Source organism: Panthera onca, chromosome A3 (assembly GCF_046562875.1).
Source record: "Panthera onca isolate mPanOnc1 chromosome A3, mPanOnc1 haplotype 2, whole genome shotgun sequence".
In the NCBI taxonomy this organism is placed as follows: Eukaryota; Metazoa; Chordata; class Mammalia; order Carnivora; family Felidae; genus Panthera; species Panthera onca.
Window position 1 is genome coordinate 61,710,064 of NC_138341.1, and position 12,684 is coordinate 61,722,747.

A 12,684-nucleotide genomic window follows, 5' to 3' on the forward strand; every position below is an offset into this window, starting at 1 on the left:
ACTCACCATCTTTGGTGGGAATCACGTTTAGGCTAAAATTAGCTCTTACAATAGGGTTGCCTGATGAAAGCCTTACTGGTCTCTGGGGGAAACTAGTAGAATTTGAATGGTTATGTTGGTTTCATTTACGTGGTAATAGGATTTATTCACTTATTCGCTCAAAAACCATTAATGGAGCATCTACTGTGCACTGGGTACTGAAATACTGTGTATTCACATACTGTGGAACTAGTATGCTTCCATTGCAGTACATTGGACTGGCTTTATTGCCCAACACCTATGTGTCTTCGATGCCAACGTTTGGGAGCTAAACTGAGTATTTTACCTAGCAGTGTTCTAACCAAAACTTGTTGTCTTCCAAAGGGTTTCTTGCTTAAATGGTGAGACTGCTTCCCCCTACCCATACATTATTGACTCAGCACACAGCAACCCAGTCTGGAGGCAAGTATAGACTTATTTAGAGCAGATTCAGCCTTTTCCTTCTTTTCTTCCCTTTCTCCATTCCTTCATTAGTCCCTCTTTCCCCTCTTCTTTCTTCCTTCCTTCCTTCCTTTTTCTTTCTTTCTCTCTCTTTTGTTCTTTCTTTCTTTCTTTCTTTCTTTTTCTTTTTTTGGACAGAAACATACAGGTATATGAAGTAGCCTGCCTGCCAGCCAGCTAAAGGCCCAGGGAGCCTCTGGAGAAATACCAGACTAGCTGCTCCCCCAGGAACCTCCCTGGGGAATGTTTGCTTTTGCATAAGGTATAGACACAGTCCTGGGGTGGGGTGGGGGGCCTCCTTAGGTCCTAGGCTCTGGATCACACTGGCAGTAGAGGAGGAAGAAATGTTATAGGGAGGTGGGGGCTGAGGGAGGCTGGGGAGAGGAGGGATCAGTGGTCCTTCTTCTCACCTTTCAATTTAGGGGGCCCACTTAAGGCCCACCCTCTTTCTCACACACAACTCCCTTCATTTTTTTAAAATTAATTTTTCCTTTGTCTTAAGGACACCCTAGCACTCCCACCCTCAAGAACCCCAAATGTAAAACCTATGCCAAATATTGAATCTAAGCCCAAGTTTTATTTTTATGAAGATGACTGCCCATTCTCTATTTTCTGAATGGCTATTAGGCCAAAAAAAAAAAAAAAAAAAAGAAAAGAAAAGAAAAGAAAGAAAGAAAGAAAGGAAAGAAAAAAGAAAAAAAAAGAAAAGAAAAGGAAGAAAGAAAGAAAAAAAAGAAAAAAGTAAGATCAAAAGCAAGGTGGAACTGATTGTAACAATTTTTTAACCATTCATTCAGTCATTCATTTATTTATCTTTAAGCCTGTAAAGGTGTTTCCCCCTAAAGGCAGAGAGTGAATATTTTATTTTAATCTTGTAGTTTCCAATGAGACAGACCTTTTAACCCTTCATTCTCCAGCTCAGCCCGAGTTCCCCGCGCCAGGCGATCCTCGGCACGAGGGCTGGGACTGTATTAAGTCTCTCTCTTGGAGCTGTTTGTTGACCACATTCACGTTCTGAGCCCTGAAGCTAAAAGCACTTTACACCATAAAATAAAAGCACTGTCTTTTTTTCTAAAAGGTTACGTCTGGAGGCCACGCGGCTCATACTTCATACCGAAAACTACTGAAAGGACTATGAAATCCTCTATGATTTACACTCTCTCACTGCATTAGGGTATAGATCTACTCGACTCTAAAAATACGGTGGGTTTCTAACCGACGTGAATATATGTGCATTATTTCAGAAAGTCTGTTAGAAAACTTGTCAACACATTATAAAGCATAAACCAGGACTTGGCTATTAAGTACGGAGATCAGAGGCAGAATATATACTGCAGGAAGTCCTGGGGAGTCTCCTCCGCGGGCAAGATAAAAAGGGGGAGGAGGGGAGAGGAGGGGTCGTCTGTTGCCCTGGAGTTTACATTCAGTGTCGTCACCAAAGGTTTGGGAAAGAGCTCACGGAGCATAATTAGCAAAGATTCCACAGCTCCAAATGAAGTTAACTGAACGGCCAGAAAATAATTTTAACGTTGTCATAATTTATTACTTTCTTAAAGCCACTTTGGTAAAGGTAAATATACTTATTGTGTATCCAAGTGTGCGCGTTTAAAGTGAACTTTCACCCCTCTACAAAACCACCTGCATCATTAATCAATACTTATGTAATATTTTTAAACCTCTTAAAACAACACATTTTTCTTTCTTTAAACACGCATACAAACCCTTCCCCACCCCACCCCCCACTTTTGGGCTCTTTAGCGAGTATCCAGCAACAAAGAGGGAGGGGGCATCACTCGTAGGGGCGAGCACAAGGGACCAGCAGTGGGGGTGCGCGATGAGGAGGGATCAAATGCCAATACACAGCCCAGGTTTTCTGGACTGGGTGAAATCAGGCTGGGGGAGGGGCGGGAGCGGAGGGCAGTTCCTATTTCACTCTGGGCATTTTATGATGGTGGAATTAAATATATGTTAATGGTGGAAACGTCGCTGCTTACCTCTCCACTGGCACCCAGAGAAAGCAGCTGCAAAACTGGGTTTTTAATGTATGTTTTAAGATGTGGTTTCGGAAGGAACCCCCTGGAATCTGAAACAAGTGCAATAACATAGCAGACCCACTTGTAACTAAGTGCTTAATTTCCTATGATTTTTTTAAAAAAGAAAATCAATAAAATGTTGCCAGTTATTTATTGGAAATAACCACAGATAGCGGCCCTGATGGGGTGCCGGTTTTAGAGAGCACACAATGGTGTAATGAATTGTAATTCAGAAGACTGTTAAATGTGAACCACAGAACCTTTCAGAGGTAATAAAGTCATTACTTTTTACACTACAGCCAACCCTGAAAAGCTTTATACACACCATTATATATAAATCATACATATATATTTCCACAACACACATTCGCCCATTTATATACCTTCTCTATATATAGACTTTCATGGATGGATGGATGGATGGGGGAAATATTTAAATGTGAAAACTCGGTTCCGAAAGAATCTGACTCACTATTGTTACCTGATGAGGCTTTTATCTTATTTATTTATTTTTCAAAGACCTCCCAGTTGCACTTTCTTCTTCCCTCTCTTCGCCTTCCCTCCAACCATTCATTTCTACGTACCCCATGTCTCTTGCAATGACACTCTTTTGGTCGCTCTAAAGCTAGTTTAAAAAGATTAAAAAAAAAAAAAAAAAAAGACAGTAGTGGGAGATGCCGACCTGCTCTGAAGAACTCATGAAAAAGGGGAAATGGTGTAACGCACACACTACAGAGCTTTACTGCAAGTGAATCTTCCTGCTTCTTAAACAGGATTTGAATGCCTCCCCCCTACCCCTAAGCTGGAGGGGAACAATAACAACAAAACACATTTACGCAAACCCCGTTCAGCACACATCTCTCCTAATGTTGAACATCAAACCCTCCCTTTCTTCCTTAGTGGGGCCCGAAGCTTCCCCGAGCCAGGCAAGCCAGTCATTTTCCAATAGGTTTGAAACTTTACTAAGACAACACGAGAATAAACAGCCGTTTGCCTGCGCGGCAGGGAGGTGGGTGCGCGCTTGCAAGCCGGGGGCTTTAGCTTAAAACAATAAAGCCCCCAGCCGGGTGGGTGAATTTACAGAAACGACGTCTCTTAGACTGAGGAGGGGGAAAGAGAAAACGCGAGGGGTTGTGGAGCCGCTGGGAGGAGAGGGAAGGAAGGCTCCTTGCTCTGCAGACACACACTCACACACGTCCACCTGCAGCTCCGAGTCTCGCGGGCCCCAGCGACCCGCCTCCACCCTACACCCCCCACGCCTTCCTTGGACTTGAGTCCATTTGCTTCTCCCACCCCCCTCCCCCCCCAGCCCCCCCTGCCCTTCCGGATTTGGAATCGCAGCTCTGGCTCCTCGGCGGCGGCGGCGGCGGCGGCTGAGGCTACAGGGTGGCGCAGGCAGGCGGGGAGGCTGGGAGGCGGGAGACGCCGGGGGACTTTGCAGACACGTTTCTGAATAAACTTTCCAATCACAGGGGGTGCTGTTGCTGTACATTTTACGTAAAACTGAAAGTATCCCACGCCAGAGTGAAGCCCGCTTTTTGACAGCGGCAGCACGCGCGCGCGCTCGCGTGTGTGTGCGCGAGAGCGCGTGTGTGCATTAAAGAGACAGGGGTTTATTTCCAACAGGTCTTCCTTAATTTCCCGGGAACGTCTGTGGAAAGGCCAGAGGGACCTGCAGACTCTAGGGTGTATGCCTTGGCTCTGGGCGCCTGAGCAGCACGGCGTTGACCCAGGGTAGTCACCCCACCACCGTGGTCTCCCCGCTGCTCCTGCGAACCAGTGGCTGTCTCTCCAATCCCCATTTTCTTCCCCCGGGTAACAGCACAGGAATAGTTGTGTCCTGCCTGTAAGAAACATTTTTCTTTCCATTCCTCTATGCTCTAGCAGTTGCTCTGGAGTGGGAGGGGGTGTGTCCATCCCTGGGACCCGGCTCGAGGACCTCCCGCGGCGCCGGGAGCACGTTCCCAGGGACTGGAACTCTCGGGACTGCCCATGCTTTGTCCTCTGGCCCGCGACCGCTCGGTGAGGTGGACGCCTCGGCGCCTTCTTCGCCCCGGGCCCCGGTACTCCCCTCTGGGGACTGGAACGTCCCCGAGTCTGGCTCCTCGTTCTTTACTCCTTGGCCTCTGTCTCCGCCACCCTGGGGGGCCTAGACTCCGTGCTTCCAGTTGGCAATCACTTGCCAGGGTGCTCAGATCCCAGCACCCCACCCCACCCCCCCCGCTCGGCCTTAGGGGTGCCCTCTGGCCGGGGCCTCTTCCCTCGCCCTTGCTCCCTCTCTCCAGGCTACCCCGGCCGCGGGAGGCCCCAGAGCTGCCTTTCCGGACCCGTAACCCTCCAAACTTGGGCTGGACTCCGTTTTGCCGCGCGGTCCCTCCCGCCTCCCCTCGCCGGCTGAGGAGCTGTAACTTGGAGGCTCAGCTCTCAACTTCGGGTGATTTTTCTTTGCTATCTTCTCCTCAGGCAAAGTTTCCCGAGCGCAGCCGCGGGCTCAGGGCTTTCACTACGGCCCCGGGCATCCGCACGCGGAGAGCGAGCGCGGCCGTGGCGCGGCGGTGAGGGGAAGTGGGTGTGCGCACGGAGGAGGGTGTCCGGGAGCAACTCTACCTGGCTTCCCTCCGCCCGCGCTTCCCCGGACCCGAGCTGCAGTCTTGCTGTACACTCTTGGCTTTTTTTTTTTTAAGTAATCTTTCATTTTAGGGTCCGCGTCCGGGGGGGAGCAGGGCGCACGTCTTGCTCCCCCCCCCCCCCCCCGCCACCCCTTTCTTCTCTCCCGGCCACGCTGCCGCCACGGCGCTGGCTGCGGCCACTGGTGAGCCTGCGGCCCCAGCGCCCCCTCCCCTCCGCCCGCCCCTCCCCCGGGGGCCGCGTCTGGCGTCTGCGGAGCCCCCCGCCCCGCACCTCCCCCGCCCCGCACTGGCCATTGGCTTGTCCTGGTCTCTTTTTCATGTCCAGCCCCTGATGTGTGTCCATTGGTGTGAGCTTCCCCTTCCCTCCTCCCCTTCTCTCCTGCTCGCCCTGCCCATGTTTTGTGTGTCTCTGTCCATCCAGACTCCTGACGTTCAAGTTCGCAGGGACGTCACGTCCGCACTTGAACTTGCAGCTCAGGGGGGCTTTTGCCATTTTTTTCATCTCTCTCTCTCTCTCTCTCTCTCTCCCCCTCTATCTCTCTCTCCTCTCTCTCTCTCTCTCTCTCTCTTTTTTTTTTTTTTTTTTGCTTAAAAAAAAAAGCCATGACGGCTCTCCCACAATTCATCTTCCCTGCGCCATCTTTGTATTATTTCTAATTTATTTTGGATGTCAAAAGGCACTGATGAAGATATTTTCTCTGGAGTCTCCTTCTTTCTAACCCGGCTCTCCCGATGTGAACCGAGCCGTCGTCCGCCCGCCGCCGCCGCCGCCGCCGCCGCCGCCCGCCCGCCCCGCAGCCCACCATGTCTCGCCGTAAGCAAGGCAAACCCCAGCACTTAAGCAAACGGGAATTCTCGCGTAAGTAACCCAATAATAGTAATAATAATTATTAATAATCACGAGAGCGCGCAGGACGAGAAGTAAGAGCGAGGGGGAGAGAGGGGTGTGTGCATGCATTTTTTAATTTTTTCACGAGATGAACCTCCGAGAGTCGGGAGAAAAGAGCTTAAAGGGAGAAAAAACAAACAAACAAACAAAAAACAAACCTCATCCTATCCCGAACCACAGGCGTACGTACACTTTTGGGATAGCACGCACCTTTTATTTTTATTTAATTTACAAAAATTTGACTCCTCCTCTTTCATGCTTTCCGCTGCTTTATTTCGCTTTTAGAAAAGGAACGCAATGATTTCCCCTCCAATTTTGCAAAATAATGAACAATGCTATGGATGCGAACAACTCTCTTGCAAACCTAGGGGAGGGAACTGGAGGGGAAAAGGGGGGTTGCTTCCACTCACCGAAGGAAGGAAAACGGGGCGGGAGGAGGGAGCCCAAGCCAAAAAAACAATTCCCAGGGAAAAAAGAGGTGAGAATGGCCCTCGGACAGCGGCGCGCTCACGGTCAAGTGTGCACTAGGAAGAAAGTAGTCATCTCCACAATAGTGAGAAAGTGGGATTGTGGGAGGGGGCCCCCCGGCGCTCTGGAGTCTGCAGAGTGTGGAGAGGGGCCGCGGCGCCTGGGAGAGCCTGGCGACCGCGAAGGACCAGAGCCTCCGCCGGCGCTGCCGCCTTTTGTTCCGGCCCGAGGTGGGTGTTTGTCCCGCTGCCTTTTGTGCCGGCTCCTCGCGCTTGCCCTTCCGCGCCGCCGCCGCCGAAGGGCAGGAGCAAGGGCCCGGGGCGAGCGGGAGATGGAGGGAGGGCGCTCGGGCCGCCGTCGCCTGGGTTCCCGCTGCCCGCCCCTCCCAGCCGAACCTCAAGTGGCGGCGAGAAGACGTGAAAAATAAAATAAAATAAAAAATAAAAATAAAACAAGGCAAGAGGATGTAAAAATTTTCTTGCCCCAAAACAGAAGCCGAACGCTCGGCCAGCCGTTTTCTGCAACGCTCTCCTCTTTGACTCCCCCACCCCCCCTGCAAAAATCTCAATCTCTATTAGAGGAGGAAAAATACAATTACCCCCTTCCCCAAAACCTCTTTAGTTGCAAACTTAGAGCGCCGGCGGCATGGAGAGGGAGCGAGGAACTCCCTCCTCTTACTATTTTTTGGAAGATTTTCAAAAAAAGTGGAAGTGGATTTTGATTGGGAAAAATCTCGTGTCTGAATGTTTACAAGCACCGCGTGTGCGGGAGCCTCCTGCCAACAAACAGACAGAGGACCGAGCGCGGCGCGGCAGCCCGGGAGCGGGCGGCGGCGGCGGCCGGGCCTCGCCGGGGCCTCGCCGGGCCTCGCCGCGCCCCCGCCCTGCCCAGGATCGCCCACCCCGCGCCAGCCGCCTGCCCGCCGGCACAGCGGCAGGCCGTGCCGCGACTCCGCGCCAGCCGGGTCCACAGTCCATTTTCGCCCCCAGCACAATACCCAGACCTCCTCCCAGCCCACCAGACTTCGAAATCGGCTGGGGAGAAACTCAGCTTTGCGAAGCATTTTTATTTTGTAAAGCAACTGAAAAAGCGCGTCTGTTTCCCCCCTCCCCCACCCCCACCCCCCGACATTCTTGTCCACCGCGCCGGACCTTGGGGAGGTCACCACGTGCTTTCCTTGACCCCCTCCCACCCGGTCTGGCCACTATCCCCCGCCTCCCGAGCCTTGCCAGGCCAGGTGGGGGGTGAATTGGGAGGGGTGGGGGTGCGGTGGGGAGGTGAGCAAGGGAGCAGTATGTGCGACTGTGTGTTTTGGGAGTGCTGGATCCTGGTACTCCTTGCACCCCACCTTTGAGTTTCTGCCCTCTAACCCGGGTCTGGCTCGGTCGGGGGTCGGTGGGGGGGGGGCGGTGGTCCTTTTGAATCTTTATGAGGTGGTGGGTGGGTTACTGTGTCCTGGCTAACCGAGTGCGTCTGGGAAGGCGGGCGGTGGGCACTTAGGAAAGTTTGGCAGCAAGGGAAAGAAAGGCGTGAGAGGGCCCACATCCCTTCCCCTCCTCATTCGTGACCCTTATTTTAAATTTTGATGTAATTTTAAAACACCGTCTATACCCAGTTCTGTATTTATTAAAGGGTTGGGGGGGTGCGCATAAGGAGTTGAATTTTTCACTGGGCTCTGGAACTTGTCACACACTTCGGAAGCTCCCCCCGCCCCGGCACGTTGCGGGGCCCTCCCTCTCCCCACCCCCGCGGATCCCTCCCTCGCCGCTCTCCCCCGCCCCCCACTCCCCCGGCCGCGCCGGATGCGGAGCAGACGCGGCGTGCGGCGGTGTGAAGTTACAGCCCGGCCAGGTACCGGCGGGAAGGAAGGGCAGTGTTCGCAGGACTCGGGAAAGCCGGAACCTTCTTCGGAAGGATGCAGTGGGGGCTCAAAGGACGGACTGAGGCGTGCAGTCCAGGCTGCTCCCCTATCCCCCACCCACCCCGGGTCCACCTCGGGACGTTCCAGGCTGGGTGGGTTTAGCTGGCCTCTATCCCTGTCTCAGTGCGGGCTTTGGGTTAAGGGAGTAGTATGGAGGGGTTTCAAGGGCCAGTTCTTTCTCATTTTCTGGGTGCGCAGAGGGGGCGGGAGCCATTCCGGTGTTCAGGACCCCCCCTCCCCCCCAATCCTCCGCTTCTTAGGCTGAATGAGCCATTCGGTCGCTAGGAGGCAGAACAAGATCAAGAAAGCTCAGCGAACTTGAACCTGTACCAGAGCCTCCCCCACTCCCTGCTTTGCGTTTCTCGGCCGGGGAGGGACGAGCTTTGCGAGGGTGGGGGTGGGGGAAACGGACGGTTAGGCAGAATTCCCTTTCTCCCCCCATCACCCCTTATGTCTTTGTTCTTCATTTTGACTTTAAAAATGCTTCTGGCCGGGGCTGCGGAGAAGCGCTCGGGAGCGCGGACGACAATCCCGTGCGCCGGGCGCGGAGTGGGGTGCAGTTTTCGCTTTCTTTCGGGGCGGGCATTTTTGGTAGGGGGAAAAGGGGGGTACGCACTCTCCGCCTTCGAGGCAAGGCCAAAGGGCGGGATCCAGCAAGTTTGCACTTGGTCTTCGGGTTCACTTCTTCCACCCCCACACCCCAGCGCAAAGCACGGACAACGGCGGCTACGTTGGGCTTGCACAGCGGCTCTACAGCCCGACCCCTGGCTCCCCCGCCTCCCGCAGCTCTCGCCTCGGAGCCCGAAATCACAACAATAGTAATAGTTATCATCATAATGATGCGGGCTAGCAGCGTCATTAATAATGAATAACCGCAGCCGCCGCGGCGCTGCGCACACTCGTGCCCGGAATTGCGGGGGAAACGCATTTGCAGAGATCCCCCAAAGTAAAAAGTGTGAGCCTGGGGACACAGAATGAATTTCAGGGCCCGCGCTTGAGGTGTGTGTGAGGATACCGAGACTGCACCAGGTTAACCAACCGAGTTTTCCCAGCCTCACTTCCCATTTCTCCAACTGGCGGGGCCAGGGAACGGTTGTCACCTTGAGGCCGGGCTGGACCGCGGGTGGAGGCGGCAGTCGGGGCCCCTGGCTGCCCGTTGCCTCCCGGCCTGGCCCGGGCCCCACGGCCCGGCAGTCGCCGCTGCACGTGTTTGCAGCAAGCGCGGCCGGAGGCTGCAGCCAGCGAGCTGCTCGCTTTGTGCCTGAGTCCCGGCGCCCAACTTCACTTTCTGCAAAGCCCGCCCCCACCGGGCCCCGGGCCCCGGGCCTGTAGCCTTAGCCTTCGCTTTTGTTTCTTTGCTTTTCCTCTCTGCGTTTCTGACTCGGTTTGCTTCCTTACCCTGTTAAGACAATCAAAAGGAAGGACTTGGAAAGCAAAGTTGAAGGCATAGCTCCTTTTCCCCTCCCCCTCCCCCAACAGCCTTCCTTTCCCTCGCTTCTTCCCTACATTTCTTCTTGAGCTTTTTTTTTTCTTCTTTAAATTTATTCCTTTGCAACTGCAGAGAGGAAGGAGATCTCAGTCAGCCGCTGGGGCATTGAGACGTTCCAGTCTGTCTTGCTGTTTGAACGCAGAAGCATTTTATTTTCTATTTTTCTCCTCTTGTAGAGAATTCGTGGCTAATTATTATGATTATTTGCCCACTCCCTTCCACTTCAATCCTGGACTCCCCGCTTTGTAGCGGGAGGTTTAGGCCGGAGCTTAGAAACGTTGGTATTGTGGGGGCGAAGGAGGATGGAGTTGAATTGAGGGAGGGGGTAAAATGGCTGAGGTTAGGAATGTTTTTAGGGAAAGAGGAATTTGCATTAAAATACAGAGAAATTAACAGATGCCCAGAAAGGAAATGTTGATTACCACTGAGAAAAGATGTCAATGCAAATCAGTAGACTACACCAAGAGAATTGTATTTTCATATTTTCTTTGTGCCCCACTTCGTCTTATTTTTAATAATATAGCAGCAATAATAAACACGTTTTGATATTTCTCTGAACATTACTAGCCAAATGTTTTGCAAGAAGCCCGATGTTAGACGTATTTCATACATTAGGATATAATTCTTGTTAATTAGCAATAATTTACGTTAAGAGCATAGAAAATGTTGAGGTTACAGGTTTTATATCTGTACATTTGATCATCTTGTTATTTTCAAGAACTTTGCCTCCTATAAAATTAATTAGGTGAAATGTGGAGGTGTAATCAGCAACCTCTGAATTACCACTTCATTTCCTGGTTTTGATTGTAAATCAGTTCAGTCACTACATTTAGAAGACTTTAACCAAGTCTGTTTTGTACCGCATTACCTTTAACTATTTGCTACCTAGGAGAATATTTCCTTTTGCTCCTAAATAATATTTCCACTTTCAGAATATGTCAGGCCTTGGGGATAAAAAAACAAACAAACAAAAAAACGAATCTTAATGGTGGAGTTTAAAAAATGTTTTTTGGTTTTTGTTTTTTTTTTTTTTTTTGCAAAGGTTCTACGTAGTACTAACTTTAATGAAACAAAATATTATTCCTGAATCTTTCTTTAATCTGTAACCCTCAGAACTTGGTTAATGCTGAACAACAACAAAAAGCCACATTTGTCAATGTATACTTAAAAATCCTTAATTCAAGTAGCAGGGATCTTGGAGAATGACTTCCCTATTCAGTGCCTCACTTGGTCAAAATGAAAGCAAATGTAGAAGAAAAATGACACAGAGGCATAATGCAAAAGCACTTCCATTTGTGTCATTTTATTTGAAAAGCATGCATGTGTTTTTTGTATTTATCTTTTGGTCAGTATGTTGGGCAAAGAAACATAAGTGCTTACCTTGCTGTCTTTATTAGTGGGAATATAACCTTCATATTCCTGTGGTGACCTTATGTTAAATTAGGAGGAGTACCAGAGGCTAGAAATTATGACATGTCCTACTTGAGCACAGGTGCAGCTAGGCAGGGCTCTCTCAATATTATTTCACCCAGCACATCTGGGAGTTACTCCAGATCTTCCCCCTCAATATTCAGCCTGGGTAGGGTTGAAATAAATTTAACCTGAGTTCACTGGATTTTTGCACTTTATCAAAATCGGTTCCAATATTCTACACTCAAATTAAAATCTATTTTTTGATTCTCTGTGGCTTTAAGTTCATTAAATGTGAAATTGGCAGCTTGCTAAAGAAGGTCAGACTGATTAACTGTTTAAGACTTGTACATTTTCTGCTTCAGTTTTATTAACTGGCAGCATCCTGGATGTGTTTTGTATTTTGTGATTTTTTTTTTTTTTTTGATAGGGTAAGCATACAGTTTCAGGAGCAGATACTTACCAACTCTTTTTTCCCCTTTGGAAGGTTAAAAAATCATAGAAGCTATTCAAATGAGACGCTAGAGTATTTTGGTGCAAAGTTAAAAAAAAAAAGGAAACGGGAATGAAAGACATATCTACCTTGTTATACCATCCGCTGGTGATTATGTGTGTAGAAATAGTCCCATAATGAAGCGTTTTGGAGCTCATTCAGAAAATTAGTCAACTTTGACAACATTAGGCGAAGTATTTCAAGTCTAAAGAAAGGACTTCTCAGCCTTGTTCTGAGATGTGGCATTTGCTTGACCATTCTGATTTTTATGTGATGGGAGCCACCAAGTGCAAACATGTTTAGAATATTTTAGGCATTCCTTTCTTCAGAATGAAAAAATGACTAATTGGCTTATTTTCTTAAGTACTCAAAAGTATCCCATTTAGCTAATGTGTCTGGGAAGAATTGCCAGTGAATTTGGTATTTCTTTGATTTTGTGGCACTACTGAGAGTGAGATCAGAAAGGTTTTTGGCAGTATGAATTATGCTACGTTATGATTATTATTTAGATCCGTTTCACAGGTGAATGCAGTCGTTTGCTTATTATGGCGGTGTAAATGTGGCACATTTTGTGTGTGATATAGTAGCTTTCTAATTTACAAAGCTAAGTCTCTGTATACTTCGAAGTATATACACTGACACAAAGGGTGTGTGTGTTTATTTACCTCTTCTTTTATTCTTTGGCACAACAGACAACTTTGTAGGAAAAAAGAAAGAAATTTGGTTTCAATCCATGTTTTTACCAGTTTTGGGGGTAGTTATTATTTAAGCTTTCTTTATGTCACCTGTGTTAACTATTTACTTAACAGTCAACATTGTTTCTAAACTCGAAAAACAGACAGAATTTATAGTGTGTGTGTGTGTGTGTGTG

The 12,684-nt window shown here is 49.6% G+C and overlaps 1 protein-coding gene across 18 annotated transcripts in view; it reads left to right on the top strand.

Moving 5' to 3' along the window:
- Positions 1–12,684, top strand: part of BCL11A (BCL11 transcription factor A) — a 165,074-nt gene that overhangs the window by 59,179 nt on the left and 93,211 nt on the right. For 8 of the 18 annotated variants that reach the window (XM_078444505.2, XM_078444508.2, XM_078444510.2 and 5 more), the window contains exon 1: positions 5,827–6,002. The exons of 8 other annotated variants lie outside the window; for them this stretch is intronic. In XM_078444505.2, the coding sequence (XP_078300631.1) occupies positions 5,948–6,002 (55 nt within the window). In that variant the 5' untranslated portion in view covers positions 5,827–5,947. Of the gene's footprint in view, positions 1–5,826; positions 6,003–7,908; positions 8,352–9,306; positions 9,421–12,684 lie in introns of those variants that run through there. 2 more of the 18 variants (XM_060605194.3, XM_060605228.3) reach the window with 2 other exon arrangements.